Source organism: Echiichthys vipera (assembly GCF_963691815.1).
Source record: "Echiichthys vipera genome assembly, chromosome: 16".
Lineage (NCBI taxonomy): Eukaryota > Metazoa > Chordata > Actinopteri > Perciformes > Trachinidae > Echiichthys > Echiichthys vipera.
Genome location: NC_139841.1, coordinates 13,215,347 through 13,231,455, shown reverse-complemented (window position 1 = coordinate 13,231,455; position 16,109 = coordinate 13,215,347). Strand labels below are relative to the sequence as shown.

Genomic DNA, 16,109 nt, shown 5'->3' with positions numbered 1-16,109 from the left:
TAACTTCATTGGGATCGTGGGCGGACATGGGGTCCAAAACTCAGGAGAAAGGAAGGGATTCTTTTATGGTTCTCTTAAAACAGTGATTGCTATATGATGGGAGTCTGCAGAGACACACAGAGATGGCACTGATACTGAGTGATCAGTGGACAAAATGAATATGAAGAACCACGTTAAATAAATAGACTGACCTCATTCCAGTGAGCTGCATAGCCTTATAAATGAGGATTTGAACATTTCTCTTTACAAACCCTCATTTTTGTCCTCATTTTGTGAGATTCTAACTTTGATTTAGAATACCCAGTCTTTCTGCATAGTATGACATAACTGCTGTAGACATTGAGGTCAAGATCTAGAGGAAAGAATGCTCTGTCTAACCTCAGCGACCTAATCAGAGAGTCAGCGTAAGACACTATAGTCACTAAAAATTACTGTGCTGCATTTATTTGCTATAAGATCTGTTGGACCATGTCGTCAGGTCATTGTGTGGATATATTTCTTCGTTCAGAACGGCTGCTACTGTATCATCTTTAGCAAAAAAGCAGAAACATGAAAGGCAGAATATATTCTGTCCTAGAAACCCAGATCATCACCATGAAAAGGACTGCAGGACACCAATGTGGATTGATGCTAAAGTATGCTGTTTGTGGGTCGCTCAGTCAGTGTCAAAGTCTGTTTTCAAAGGGGCAATGATTCTACAATTTTTAACAGTCCCATGTTGTGAAAAAGGAGATTTCTTAGTTGATTTTTTATTCTAAAGCAGGTTGAGGTGTTATATAAATACTGTGAAATATGAAAACGCTCAATCCACAGAGTAATGCGCACATTAACTGTATTAAAATACGCCGTGAGGACTTCTGTACAGTTGTGATGTCACAACTACTCTCTCTATATATATGGAAAGAAAAAAAGAAAGACAGCGCAGCTACAGTACTGTTACAGTCATTCCCCGGCTGCAATGATGGTGCAGAGACGATGAGAGTGCAGATTCGGAAAACCTGGAAACACTGACTAATCAGAGCAATCTGGACTTTTATCAGTATGAGAAAATAAATAAATAAATAAATAAAATAAAATAAAATAAAAGTATGAACCTGAAAATGAGCATAATATGGGACCTTTAAGGCCTTTTTGAGCCATCTGAATGCTGCTGTAGTGACCCTGGAGCATATGTGTTTACATGGTCACTGTGTGGTCAGTATTTAACATTTTCTGAGAAGCAAAGACACTTGAGTTGAGCGTCTCAGGTTCCTCTTTTTTTTTAATGTAAGAGGAGGAATGAATTTAATTTGGGACTCTGGTAATGTCTGTATTTTTTTTCCATACAGATCTTTTGATTTGTTTTTGTGCACTGCCTACATATAAGTGGATGATCTGTTGAGCACCTCTATGTTTTCATTTTTAGTTTAATCTCAGGAAGACTGTCTTCAATTTGGAATGACAAGGTTTTGGAAAAGGGCCTCTGAAATAATAGGTCTGGATGAGAGCAGAGATCTTACACATTTACCATGAGGAGAAAAATCATTTCAGGGAGGAGGAAGGAAGTGGCATTGTTTGTAGAAAGAAGTAAAAAGGGAAAATGTCTCTAAAAGCCTGTGATGTATAAGTTATACGACCGTCCACAATCTTACATGTCCAAACAAAAACAAATCAAACTACTGTAACATATGGCAGGAAAGAGCTCATGTCAGAGCAGAGTGCTTCTGCGTCCTGTTTCTGCTTTTGTTTTGTTTTTAGGCCAGAGTGTCGACACAGTTCAGGTGCTCCTACATTATAAAAATTACAAACTAGATCCAGCATACCTGGGTTCCATGTCCCAAGTCGAATCCTTCGACTCCCGGTTGACCAGTCCAACATAGTTATTGTACTGCAAACTCTACAGTCCTTACTGGCCCAGATTTTAGAGAGTCTTTATGAATTCACACTGCCAATTAGCTGATGAATTTCCCTCGAGTGCCGGAGCTGTCAAAGCAACGCTACATTCTGTACTTGTCATTCTATTTATGTCTGTGTGCGTGGACACAACTGTTGAAGTGTATGAAAAGACAAAAGACTTGTGTCTTTATTTTATTTAACCAGTTTGTCTGTGACGCCATGTGTTCAGACTGAAGTTTCCCAAGTAAAATATGCCTTTTTTTCCCCTCAGGTAAATGCTCATCATGGTAACTAAGGGTCTAAAACATGTGAAAAACTGCAGAACTTTCTCATAGGTAGAAATGCAGTTTGCTTACAAGGAGCAAAACTATTTCATCCAGTAATATCCTCAAGAGTTCCTGTGGGAAAACACACCTTATCTTCCTTCCCCATCGGCACTCCCTCCTCTTTACTTCAGCTCCCAAAGCGCAGAGATAAGAATGAAATCTGATTATTTAATGTCCCTGAAAGATATTAGCACTTAATTAAAGGAACACAAACCTCTCTTGTAGTCTGTGTCGATCCATCTTCAGGTCACATTACAGATCAGATGACAGGACGTTGTTTTGTAACTGGGAAGGAGACAGGGAAGTTTAGCTATTGGATCGGTGTACCAAATGGAAATCTGTAAGGCTGCATGGGTTTTGACAGCAGCAACAGGGGTGTACCTGAGATAGTACAGTCTATAGGCAAAGACATATTTAATTAAATTAAATAATGGCGTGATCATTTTAGTTTCTATATTTAGTTCTTGAAAACATCAGTCCTCTGATGCACCTGAACACATCATCAGTGATGTTACCTGAGATCATCAGATGTTTCGGGTCTTTCAAACATCCCACTCAGGCTACCCAGCCACGGGTGATCAAACGGGGCTTGCACTTTTCCCCATGGTTCTCCTCTCCGAATCCAGAGCCATCTCGAGGCTTTCTCAGCTGCTTCTGTGATGTTCTTGATGGCTCTGCTCCTTGCTGTTCCTGTGATGCCCAGGGCACTTAGGGCTTTGTGGAGCGAGTGTCCCACAAATCCTCTACTGCCAACTTCGATGGGCATACACCTAGCCTTCCAGCCCTGTGCACGACAATCGATGACCAGGTTATCATACTTGGACTTCTTCCTTTCATGGGCCTCACCCAAGCGGTCCTCCCGTGGCATCGTCAGCTCCATGATCAAGATGTTCTTTGTGCTCTCTGAGACCAGAAGGATATCTGGCCTCAGGGCAGAGCGGACAATGTGTGAGGGAACCGCAACTGCCTCTCCAGGTCTACAGAGAGCTTCCAGTCTTGTGCTGATGCCAGGATCCTGGCTGGTGGCTCTTTACAGCCTGCCTTTGGCTGGTCTCCTGCTTTGACAAAAGTGATTGCACAGGTGGTGTTGCGCACTCGGCCAGAGCTGCTGATCCTTTTGCTGATGGCTTCTGCAATCGGCTTCAGAACCTGGTTGTGGCGCCAGGTGTAAAGGCCCTGGCTGGGCGCTTTTGGGCAGCAGCTCAGGATGTGTTCTAGAGTGCGGAACACAATTGGCAGTTCGGGGTCTCTACTTTCCCCCAGGTGAAGAGGGAGGACATCATAGACTGCCCGGATCCGGAAGCTGATGCGGTGTTGCTCAGACTGCCATAGGTCCGTCCAGGGGACTTTGCGGTCAATGGCGTGCTCCCATCTGGTCCAGGCCCCCTGCTGCCCCAGACCAGCCGCTCTGCTTGTCCTTCCTTCCTCCATTGCAGTCCTGACCTCATCCTGTATCTGCCTGTGTTTCTCCTTCCCCTTGCACTCCCTGAGCTGAGGTGGTGTTGGGAACATCCCCAGGCCTGCTCTGCCATGGGCCACCACTCCCACCAGCTCTCTGTGGCGCAGTCGTGATTCTGTGTCCAGCACAGCTAACTGGGCACTCCACTTCCTTCCTGTCTTCACCACCACACCTGCCTGGGCCACCTTTGGGTCCCGTGAGTCTCTGTACATCAGCAACTCTCGTGTTCGTGTTACCTTAAACTCCTCTTCCAAAGACTTCAGGGGCAACCGGAGCTTTGTGGTGTTCCCGTAGAGGGCGATGTTGCTGAGGCTTCTGGGCAACCCCAACCATCTCCTGAGACAGGTACTAACCTTCCTCTCCAGGGTCTCCACCGTGGAGATAGGGACCTCGTACACAAGTAGCTGCCAGAGTATCCTTGGCAATATACCATATATCCACGCTTTAAACTTGCCCGGGAGGCCAGATCTGTCCACTGCCTTGAGCCAGCTGTCCAGTTCCTGGCAGGTTGCCTGGACCGATGAGGAGTCTTTGAGGCTGCTATCAAAGACTTTGCCCAGGCTCTTCACAGGCTTCTCTGAGATTGATGGTATCATTGACCCTTCGATGCTGAAACGGAACCTGTCTGTGACCTTCCCCTTCTTCACCACTAGAGATCTGGACTTGGCTGGTTTAAATCCCATCCGAGCCCAACGGATGAATCTTTACAGCCCTTGGAGGATCCACCTGCATCCTGGCACAGACTCTGTGGTGACTGTCAGGTCATCCATGAAAGCTCTGATTGGGGGCTGGCGCATCCCTGATTGGGTCCGTGGGCCCCGGCACTCTGGCTCCGCAGACTTCACGATCATGTTCATCGCCAGCGCGAACAAGGTCACAGAGATGGTACAGCCTGTGATTATCCCAACTTCCAACTTGTGCCACTCTGATTTTACTTCTCCCGCTGTGACTCTCATCCTGAACTGATCATAGTAATCCAGGATCAGATCTGCAACGTGGTATGGCACATGGTGTTTGGTCATGGTGGTTTTGACCAATTTGTGTGGGATTGAGCCATATGCATTAGCTAGATCTAACCACAGCACAGTGAGGTCTCCCTTGTTCTCCCTGGCTTCTCGGATGAGTTTGGTCACCACTCCAGTGTGTTCCAGACACCCCTGCACTCCTGAGATCCCTCCCTTTTGCACCGGCGTATCTATGTAGTCGTTACTGGAGAGGAAGTCCGCCAGCCGCCTTGCTACAATGCTGAAGAAGATCTTGCCTTCCACGCTCAGCAGTGAGATTATCCTGAACTGGTCGATCTTGTTTGAATCCTTCTCAAGATCCAAACACCTTCAGCGAATCTCCACTGCTGAGCCACCGTCCCTCTCCTCCATACGACCCTCAGCATCCTCCAGAGTCGCTTGAGTAGCAAGGGACAGTTCTTGTAGACCTTGTATGGGACACCACTTGGTCCAGGGGTTGAGCTAGCTCTGGCCTTCTTCACAACTTCCTGGACCTCTTTCAGAAGTGGCTCCTTGGTGTCAAAATCCTTGGTAGGAGGTGGTGGTTCCGCAAGGAAATGGCACTGGCCCACATTTAAAGTCAACCTCCACACACATTTAAAAAAAAAAACATGTATCTGTGAAAACCATGTTAAACTAAATATTTATCACAACAAACTCGACGCTGGAAGCACATCTACATTTTCTTCCTCACTGAGAAATTCTGGATCTGGCCTTGACCGGCCCATCACTCTGGTTTCAAACTCTTTGATTAATACATTTTAGCTTCTCCCTTAAGTTGAGTGGTAAAAGAGTGGCGTGCATCAAGATGGCTATACATGTTGGAGAGATACAGCCATAGGACTACATGTGAGGGACAGGAGGCAGCTGGACGGTGCAGCCCCTTGGGCCGATGGCCGTCTGGAGCCTTGCGAACGAATGGGTAGCGACTGGAGGACGTATCAGAATGGTATTGAAGTTAGCATCATTTTTATTTATTTCTGTTGTTTGTTAGCTTATTAGCTTGTAGCTCTCAGTGGCTGACAGCTATGATGGCAGTGCGTCAGTGCGTTTAGATGCACTATATGCTCTATTAGTGTTTTTTTTTTGTTTTGCTTCCTGGTTTATTCTATTTCCGGGTCAAAAGCCACTGCGCGGAGTGGGAAGCATGTGCAGTCGAGAAACCCGATAATAACCAGAGAACGGTGTTTACATGCATGAATAATCGGGGAACTGAAGGAGTTCTCTAGGTCTGTTAACCAGGGTATGAAAACCCCGATTTAACCCGGGGTACGGTGTTTACATGATGTTTGAGAAACCGGGGTATGCCCTTAAGCTGATAATACCTGGGTTTTATACTGCATGTAAAGGCACTGAGTGTGTTTTCTCTTTGTACTGGCAGTCCGCTCTAAAGTGGAGTTTCAGGTTTCTTTGCCTGTGTTGGGTCAAAGTCACTCTCCTGTCGAATTGTGTTTCACATATTCGTAAATGACAATTCATTTAGTTAGTGTTTTTTTTTAACTCATGTAAAAATGAAAGTGAAAGACTTTACTATTGTAATTAAAATGTTATCAAGCATATCTCCATGTTTTTTTTATTTAAAAGCAAATTATTATTTACTTTTGAACATCCAAATAACATCGCAAAAGCAATAGATTTCCAAGGAAAAACGACACCCTTCAGGAAAGAATCAACAGCCCGAAGCAGTAGAGACTGTTGACAACACACTGGAGTGGAGGAAATAGACAACATACACAAACGACTGGGTAAACACAAAATAAAGCAATACAAACAGTTTCAAAAACCTCTTCTGAAATGCCTACTGTCTATTTCCCCCCTAAAGAACTAACAATCCCTTTAAAAATCTCATGAAGCAGTCCAAATTTCCTCCTTTCCTCACAATGTTTTCCCAAAGCATGTAGCTTTTTGATGCATGTTTTGATCTACTGTTTCAATTTGTCAGACTGGAATTCAGCCACAGATCAAGCTAACTGATGGATAACAGCAAATCTGGCAGCATATTGGCGCCAGATGCAGTTATGAACAGTAAGTTCAATACATGACCTGTGCAGAGCTGTTTTTAACTCAACTTTTTTTCACCCCCCAAGAGTTGCTTCTTAGGAACTTAGGTATGTTTCCAGTGAAAGAGCTGGAGTTTGTGGATTGAAGAAATTAGAATGAATTGAAGCCTAAAAAGTATTTAAAAGTTATTGGACGGCACTGAAGAGGGAATTTTTGTGTTAATGCAGACAGTTTTTTTTCTCACTTTTCGTCAAAACTGTAACAGAAGAGCAGCTGGTGTATCTGTTTGCAGCATAGCCAAGCAAAACTTGCATTGTGTTAATAAGGAAGTCAGTCAATAATGATTGGAACTGAGCTCTGATTTCATGCTGCGTACGGCGTGAGTCACGACAGCAGACAGTGAAGTGGGTTATCTCGCATGTGCAGCAAATAACCACTCATCCCATCATTCCCTCCATTTTTTTTAAATGATCCACTTTCACAAATTACCAAAATGTGAACACATTTTTAGAGAACGGTCGCAGTCGATGCTGACTTCGCTAAGAAATACATCGCCTTTATTGTGGCTGCTTCATAATCAGAGCCAATCAAACGCTTTTAATGTGAAGCAGCAGTAATAGGACATGTCGGGTTTGCACAGTAACTTCATCCAGGTCTGACACTGCTGTGGAAGAGTGAACAGCTAACAGTGAGGCTGATGTTGTTCAGATCACATTACGAACAATACACGCTGCATCATTTCCTGTGACTCTAGTGTGTGATTAAAGGCAATTCGAATCCAGTGCAGGGCGAAAACTGCTATATAAAGAGGTTATTACTGGGAAAAAAAAATCCAGACCATAAACAGTGCCAAAGAAATGGGGATTTCATGTCATAAAAATCTTACACAAATAAAAGCTTAAAAGAGCTCTGCTGTCCTCGTCCCTACTGTTTGTCAAATGACCAACGGGAACATGTTCTCATGAGAGAAGTGAGCAAAATACCACAAGTTGTTTCTCCTTTCTCTCCTTCTGACCCACGAGGTTTCGACGTTTCCTACTAGTTTTTATTTTTAATCATAATTGACAGCTGACACAGCCTCGCACATCATTTCACTACCCTCAAACTAAAGAAAATGATAGATAATCACCAAAATGCACATGTATTGCAAGACAGATCCCTTTCACCTTGGACAGTAAAAAAGCAAAACAGTGAGACAGATTAGAGGAGACACATGAGGGAAAGCTCTGGAGGGAGTTAACCACTAAAATATCTCTGGACAAAGCGTTAGCCCTGCGGTCTGTTCATTTAACTGATTTTATAGCATTTGATTCAACATGTGGGAAAGTTCCAATGCTCTACTCACCCCCCCCCCTTTTTTTTTTCTTTCTTTTTTTTTTTTTTTTTTTATAAATGCTGGGAACGTTCTGTCAATGAGGGAAAACTGCTTCAATTTTTTTTATGCTACAGATGAAACTTTCCAAAATTGAAGGTACCCTGCTTGTGGTTAAAAGCTGCACATTGGACGTCAGAGGGAAGATATGTGCAGTGTATAGGACTCATATATTTAATGTGTTATGTGTTTCAGTTCATAGATCATCTGGTTTATGGAGTCAAAACATCTGCCTCTGGCCTTACGGATAAGATTTATAGAAAAGATTTAAGGATAACATGTTCGTTTTTCTCATGAACAATACCGTATATTTCAGTCCAGCAAAGTGACCTGTGTCTCAACTGAATGTGAATAATTTGTGGTGATAAGAAGTAAAAACAAAATCTTTGCTCTATATAAGCGGCACATTAGTGCTTTGGTCAAACTGTACACATTCACTTAATTGTGAATCAATCTTAAGCTGCAGGATTAAACTGAATCCAAAAGGCCCAAGATGTTAAGGAACGTATTAATTAAATGATTCTAAATGTAAGCCTGAATCAGCTTATGACTGAATTAAAGTGGTTTGGATCTTCATCCCTACAAAGACGCTGCGTATAGTTTTCACATACTGCCGTGCAAGGTCAGATCTCTGGGATAAACAGGGTTTTATTTTGCCTTATAAGATGGGAAAAAAAAGAAATAATTTTGCAGGAGGGTCTTTTTGAGGATTTCTGAATGAAAATTCAATTAAAACAAACTCAATAAACTTCTGAACTTCCTCAGGGCAGTAGGGGCAGCTGTTGCTGGCAGACGTTTGTTGTTGACCTGAATTCAATCTCTGCAGCCAGTAGCAGAAGCAGCTTGACTTTCTATGATGCACATCTACTGTATGTTGAAATGTAAAAACACACAGAGATGTTCTTGAGTTTAAGTTCCCTAGTGTAAAATTAAGATTTCTAATGTCTTTTTTGATTATAATGCATCTAGGTAGAAACTATAGTAAATACTTTGAACATTTCAAAAGGCACAAATTACAGTGATATGCACACAGCCCATACTCAGAAACTGTATCTTTAAACGAGTGTGTCAGGACTTCCGTGTGGTTGTGATGTCACACCTACTATACAGTGTACTGTATGTAGAGAGTGCAGCTACAGTGCTGTTACAGTCATCTCCTGACTGCAATGGGTGCAATTTAGTTCAGTATTCTGACAGTAAGCCGTGTTCATCCTTAAACCTTCAATCTTTTCCTCACTTTTCACCAGATTGGTTGTGTATTGTGCAATAAAGCTTGACTGAAGTTGCACAGGTGTTAATCCAACAGATCAGATACAGATCATTGTATGAGAACTGTACAGTTTCTAACACCTTCCGGTATAAGCTATAAACAGATACAGAGTAGTCATGCGTTTACACCCCTAATGTATACCTATTATTATTGCTCGGAGTCAGGTTAGGGGGCTCATTCACAGTAGCATTTCATTAATTGCTCAAATTCTGCACACTTTATTTTTAGGCTGCCTGTGTAACATCTGCCCACAGATGAAAAACAGCCTTTAGGTTAACTTTGGCCCATTTGAAATTTGTTTGTTGATGAGAGCTGTCCTTGTTAAATAACCCAATAAATAATGAATAAATCGCAGATTTGTGCGTCGTAAAACCAGGTCAGGACCATGGACACGACACAGACGTTCTTCTAAATATTCATGAATGAGCTTTTTTGGGGGTTGTGAAATAGCAAAAATAGTTTACTGATGAAAACTAGCAGGGTTTGTGGGTAATGAAGTCTACTGCATTTCAAGCAACACCTTTATCCTAACACATTTATCTTTGTTTCTATTCACTTCAATGATGTGATTTTCTAACCCTCTCGTGAAAATTACACTCATACGCAGCTGATTAGAATTTGCTACTGCTGTATGTTTTGTAGGAAATGTTGTGCTGCCCGGGGTTACTTTGTTTTCAACACAAGAATATCCGTTTCTATTGAATCCATGTGTAAAATGTTCATATTTTTAACATCTTCCACTTGTTTTCCCAACAAGATTCACTCCTGGCAACTCAAACCACTCTGTAAAAAGGTCAAAACTCAGCTTAAATTTACTCCGACTTGAATCTGGAATCATGTTGACTTTTTCCGCTACTGATTTTTTTTTCTGGCCTTAACCGAGTATCATAATCCAAACCACACCTGGGATACAGGGGGCTAACCCCGGTCTCTGATGACACAGTCTTGTGCTTTTTACACCCAACCATCCACCCCAAGCAACACTTGCTGCATTGGAACAAAAAATTTCCTCCACAACATGTTGCCAATGCAAATTAGTTGTGTATAAATGTCATATGTCGGGGACAGGGTTACATTTTTGTGGGGGGATTTCTTGCCGACTCTCATTCCATGTTTATTCGTAATCCGGATGCCTGTTTCCTTGAATTTCCTCCTCAATATTATTTAATACTGATCCTTACCCCCCGGGGCCTTTTCCATAAAGCATGCTAAGTAAAGTGGAGCTTAAAGTCCAAAACCTGACTTGAATGAGCCCAACAAAATTGTTCCTTGAAGGTGAATTCAAGCTTATGCAATAAGATTAATTCAAGACAGGTTCAAGTAGTCAAGATAGCTGCCTGTTCTTTAAGGAGCTGCACTCGACATTCAAAACATGAATAAAGCAGCAAGCAACTATTTTGATATAACGGAGTAATGGTGTCCTGAGCAGAGAGTGAAGTCAATCTCCCTCTGTGTGTGTGTTGTAATTTGAGTTACCCTCTCTTTTGTTATGGTAGCCGGTCCGGCCGAGCATGCCTGAGGGCCGTGACAAAGCATAGGTGTTGAAGCTACTTTAAGAAGCCTGAGAGGTTGAACATGGATCAACAAATCTAATGCCATAACATATGTCATATTCACATTACTATAGATATTATTATAGTTACTGTTACTTTTGTGGTTGCTTGCATCTCTGGGACTGTCTGTCTGTCTACCTTATGTGTCTGTCTCTACTCTCTTTCTCTCTCCTTTTCTTCCTCCCCAACCGGTCAAGACAGATGGCCGTCCTCCATAGAGCTGGGTCTGTTTGACGTTCCTGCCTGTTAAAGGGAAGGTTTTCGTTGCCACCGTGTGCACAAGATTGCTACTCATCAGGGAATTGTTCAGTCTATATAAACGAAAAACAAGCCATAGAGTGTGGTCTTTAAGTACTCTATATGCAAAGTGTCCTGAGAAAACTTTTGTTATGAATTTGCACTATAAATAAAATTTAATTGAATTAATTTAACTTTTTATATAATTGTTTTATATGCAGGCTATAAATGTGTAACTTCACTCCCTGGTCTGAGGCTAACTTCACCCCCTGGTCTGAGGCTAACTATTTATAAAAAATAATGCAACAACACAACAATGTGCAAGGGGCTCAGAGGGGAGCAGAGAGAGGGCCAAGGGTAGGAAGGCTGCCCACCTCACATTAGGGGGTGTTAACATTTTTAATTTGGTGATATAGAGATGTCATATCTGGTCAAATCAACTTCAACATAGGACTTGCAGGGTTAGGAATGATTTAAAACAGCAGGGGGCATGTTTAGCCATTTTCAACCCATTAAATGCTAATTTTTGTAAATGGTCAGTAATGTCAAAATAACACCAGCATTGACATGTTTCATCATAGTACATTCATATCATTAAGTTTACAGCTAAAAACATCATGAGTGTGCATTACCTTTTAACCAATACATCGTTAAACATGGCTTTCTACCAGGAAACAGCTGAAGCCTTTTTGTAGTGTATAATTTGATTTATAATTGTATCATTTATGTAAAATGTCATTTATTTAAGTTGATTTTCTATAAGCTGTGGTTAATAAAGTCAAATTATGGCGCTCCCATTGGGTAAGGGTTTCCCATCAACCCTGACACTGGAGATGGTCTGATTGTATACAATACTAGAGGTCTTCACAGGTCCTAAAAGAACCCAAAAAGACCAGGACTGGACCCGGGTGACACAGACCCAATTGGCAATCGTCCACAGCTTATTGCAATTAACCGGTTGATGTTAATCTACAAGCTGTCAAAAAAAGTGTGTTTTACCAATGTAATGTTAGTAGCCTTCTCCCCTGTGTCTGGCCGGGATGCAAATATTTCATTGTCATTGCCAAGAAAGTTGGTAGAATGCATCCAGGTTTTCTACTACTCTCCTCTTGCTGATGGAAACAGCATGGTAAATCCACTTGTTATTTCATCTTAAAAGTCCTCTTCCGGTAGTTGGCTTGTTTTTATCTGCATCCGAAATCCACAGAAAACAAAACCGTTCTGAAAATGATAATAACGCGCAGCGAGATAGGAAACTAGATAGATAGAGATAGATACAGTTAGCCTACCCCGAATCAGGAAATTTGCCAGCATAAGTTGCCATAGTAACTGAGTTTGAACAATGTTAGATTTGCTTCATGGAACCAAATGAAAATAAGTCAGACTAACTGAAATAAGCCTGGCTTATTTAGCATGCTCTCTTTAAGGAACAGGGTGTCTCATCCATGACTGTGTGACAGACAGACAGACAGACAGAAAAAGTGTGTTTAGACTGTAAACGCACTCTCTGTACAGAAAACACACAAAACAGGGGAGTACATTCTCTGTTTATATTCCCCCACCTCAACTCCTCCCCCTGGACATGTCTCTACGCGTGTTTGTGTGTGTGTGTGTGTGTGTGTGTGTGTGTGTGTGTGTGTGTGTGTGTGTGTGTGTGTGTGTGTGTGTGTGTGTGTGTGTGTGTGTGTGTGTGTGTGTGTGTGTGTGTGTGTGTGTGTGTGTGTGTGTGTGTGTGTGTGTGTGTGTGTGTGCGATCACATAATGAATGGTCTGATAACAGCTAATCACATGCCAGAAGGAATCCCGGACTTCCATTCATTTGCTTGCGTGTGTGTGTGTGTATGTTTTCTGAACCTTGCATATGAGGTCCTATAGTCATTCACTCAGAAGGACAGATTATTAAATTCCTTCCCAGAATAAGATTTTTTCATTTGAAGCTAGTTTAGGGTTTCCATTAGTACCTGGATTGAGAGTCAGTTTCAGTAAAGGTTAATTTAAGGTTTAGATGCTGGACTGGTTAACACTAGAAAACATGCTGAAGTGAATAGAGCAGCATGTCAATAGCGGTGGTTCCTGCAAGCATGAGGAATTAATTCTGCCATGTTTCGATCTAACTGAGATCATCTTCAGGCATTATCAAATCAAGATTTGAGAATTAAAACTCTTGGGAGCTTTTAACACACTGTGCAGCGGTTTTCCCTTATGATTACCCTTTACACTCATAAAAGAACATTTAATACTTAAGTTTGAATATGAAATTAAAAATCTGCAAATTTGGAGATACATAGTGTTCATTGGACAGTGACAGATTGCTAAATTAATTTCAAATCTGATTAAGTTCTAATACGTATTTGGAAGAGGAAATGACATGTTTCCACAATTACCAGGAAGTTCACGTAAAACCAAAAAGGTATAACTCTTCTTATCCTGCAGAAGGCATAAAAATGGTAGATTTGAACAAAATCGTTGTTTATGAAATTGAGTATTTTTAAGTGACGATATGTAGAATGTTTGTCATTATAGCACATTTAAATTATTATGATGACATAATTGTTAGGCCGATAAGGCATCACAGTGTGTGTGCCAAACTAACTGGCATCATGCTTTTGTGCCTTGCTTTTGTGTAATCCATACAATTGGCTAACTGACAACATGTTATCTTTAGTAAAAGGACAGTATAGCCTGATATATGTAGTTTCTACAGGGCAAAGATACATTGTATGTAATAACTGTATCTTTTCACAATATCTAGTACCTGTGTATTTGCAGTATTTGGAAACATTAAAAACAGCCAAGGCTGTAAAAGCACCAGACCATCATGGAAAAACAATCATTTGGATTAAAGATAAATACATTTTGCTGCTGTTGTCTTGAGCTCAGTCAACAGACCAATATCACCATACGGAACCCAATAAATCACCAAATATTTTCCTGTTTGTTATGTTAGGTATTATTTCTATATTTAAAAGTTGTACTTTAAATAAACTGTTGTTCCAAAAACAAATGTCCTCCCCTTTCTCCCTCTTCGCAGACAATTTTGCTGCCTAGTTTGAGAAAAATGCTGACAATTGTTCCCAGTCACCCTTTAATCATTTCCCATGCCTCCTTACTCTTCCATTCCCACTAACTCTGCCAGCAGAACTATGATACAGCTTTGCCTTGACCTTAACTTTTCATGCTAAACAGCCCCCCCCCCCCCCCCCCCCCCCCATTTAATCACTGGAAACTTCTTTATCAACGAACAACTTCTTACCAATAAACAACTACTTACTGTTATGATGTCCTCCAGTCAGGTTTTTGAACACACCGCAGCACTGAGACTGCACTTGTTAAGGTCTTCAATGACATCCACTTAAATGTGGAAATTAAATATTAATAAATTAAATAATATTAAATTAAATACTAATCCCTATTAGTATTCCTAGATCTCGGTGCTGTATTCAACACGGTCAACCACAGTATATTACTAGACCGTCTGGAAAACTGGGTTGGACTTTCTAGCGCAGTACTTACTTAAAGGACAGGGACTACTTTGTGTCTATAGGTTATAACATCTACATTACTATCTGAGCGGACAAATATGACATGTGGCATCCCCCAAGGCTCCATTCTGAGAACTCTTGTGTTTAACATCTACATGCTTCCACCGGCTCAGGTTATGGACAACAACAAAATAAGTTACGACAAGTTTGCAGATGACACACAAATTTACACAACCATATCACCAGGGGACTATTGTCCAATAGAAACACAGAGCAGGTACATTGAACAAATCGATGATTGGATGAACCAAAACTTTCTTCAATTAAACAAATAAAAAAATGGAGGTAATTGTTTTTGGAGCGAAAGAGGAACAATTCAAAGTTAGCACTCAGCTGTTAAAAACCACAGACAATGCCAGAAATCACAAAAAGACAAATGTAAATTCAGCCTACTATCACCTTAAGACTATATCAAGGGTTAAAGAACTTATGTATCAGGAGAATTTGGAAAAACTTGTCTATGCATTTATCTTCAGTAGACTTGACTATAACTGTAATGGTGTCTTTACAGGTCTCCCTAAAAAAAAATCGATTAGGCAGCTGCAGCTGATTCAGGACACTGCTGTTCGAGTCCTCACTAAAAAAAAACAAGAAGGCGGATTACTGGAGGATCACTCCAGTTCTGAGGTCTTTACACTGGCTTCCTGTCTAATGTTGGGTTTACAAAGCACTGAATAGTTTAGGGCCATAAGACATGTCTGATCTTCTGCTACAGGCAACCAAACTACTAGGTTTGGTTTAGGCAATAAAACTACATTTAGTGTTAGACAAAATAACTGGGTGAAAATAGCATATGCCTTGGAAGAATCAGTAAGGCTTATTAAAGAGTCTCTAACTCTACTATATAAAGTAGAGAGGTTATTGAGTGTAAATACATTAAATGGCTATAGCTAAATAATAATAACATGGGGTTTGATTTCATGTAAATCGTGAAATTAGAAAGGATTAGGCTTCATGGAAGTTTACTAAAGTACTCTCTTTTGTTGCTTTTTCAGATTGTCCTTACTGCCAAACCGGAGCTACAGCGACAACGGGCGGACGATACTGGCCAATGAGCATGAGTACTAGGACTCTCTAGGACCAATGGGATGTCTGGACTGAGCTGTCGCACCATCAGCTGATGTGGGAGACCTTAGGGTTTTGGTTTTGAGTCAGAGACTTTTGTTTTCTCAGCAGTCTAATGTGAACTGACCTGTTTATGAGAAGGTTGTCTCACCTGGGTATTCAGTATGATCCAGCATCATCGAATGACTTCTTTTGCACGTATAATGATGCTGTCCAGAGATAAAGGCACTATTTCTGTGCATCTGACAAGTTTAGAAAGTCAAATCTGACTCTTGGTGAAATAAATTACACTACTATATTGGTGCAGAGCTAAAGTACTAGTTGTTGAGTATGTTTGACCATGGACCAAAACACACTGTCAATGTTCCCAGGTTCTTGTTCTAAAGTCCAAAGAACTGTTCTTTT

The 16,109-nt window shown here is 41.3% G+C and overlaps 1 protein-coding gene across 1 annotated transcript in view; it reads left to right on the top strand.

Annotated features, from left to right (window-relative positions):
- Positions 1-15,740, top strand: part of LOC310958961 (5-hydroxytryptamine receptor 4) — a gene marked incomplete at its 3' end in the record, with an annotated part of 53,830 nt that extends 38,090 nt beyond the window's left edge. Inside the window, 2 exon segments of the mRNA XM_083930124.1 lie at positions 15,635-15,704; positions 15,708-15,740. Coding sequence (XP_083786250.1) covers positions 15,635-15,704; positions 15,708-15,740 — 103 coding nt within the window.
- Between the last annotated feature and the right edge of the window lie 369 nt (positions 15,741-16,109).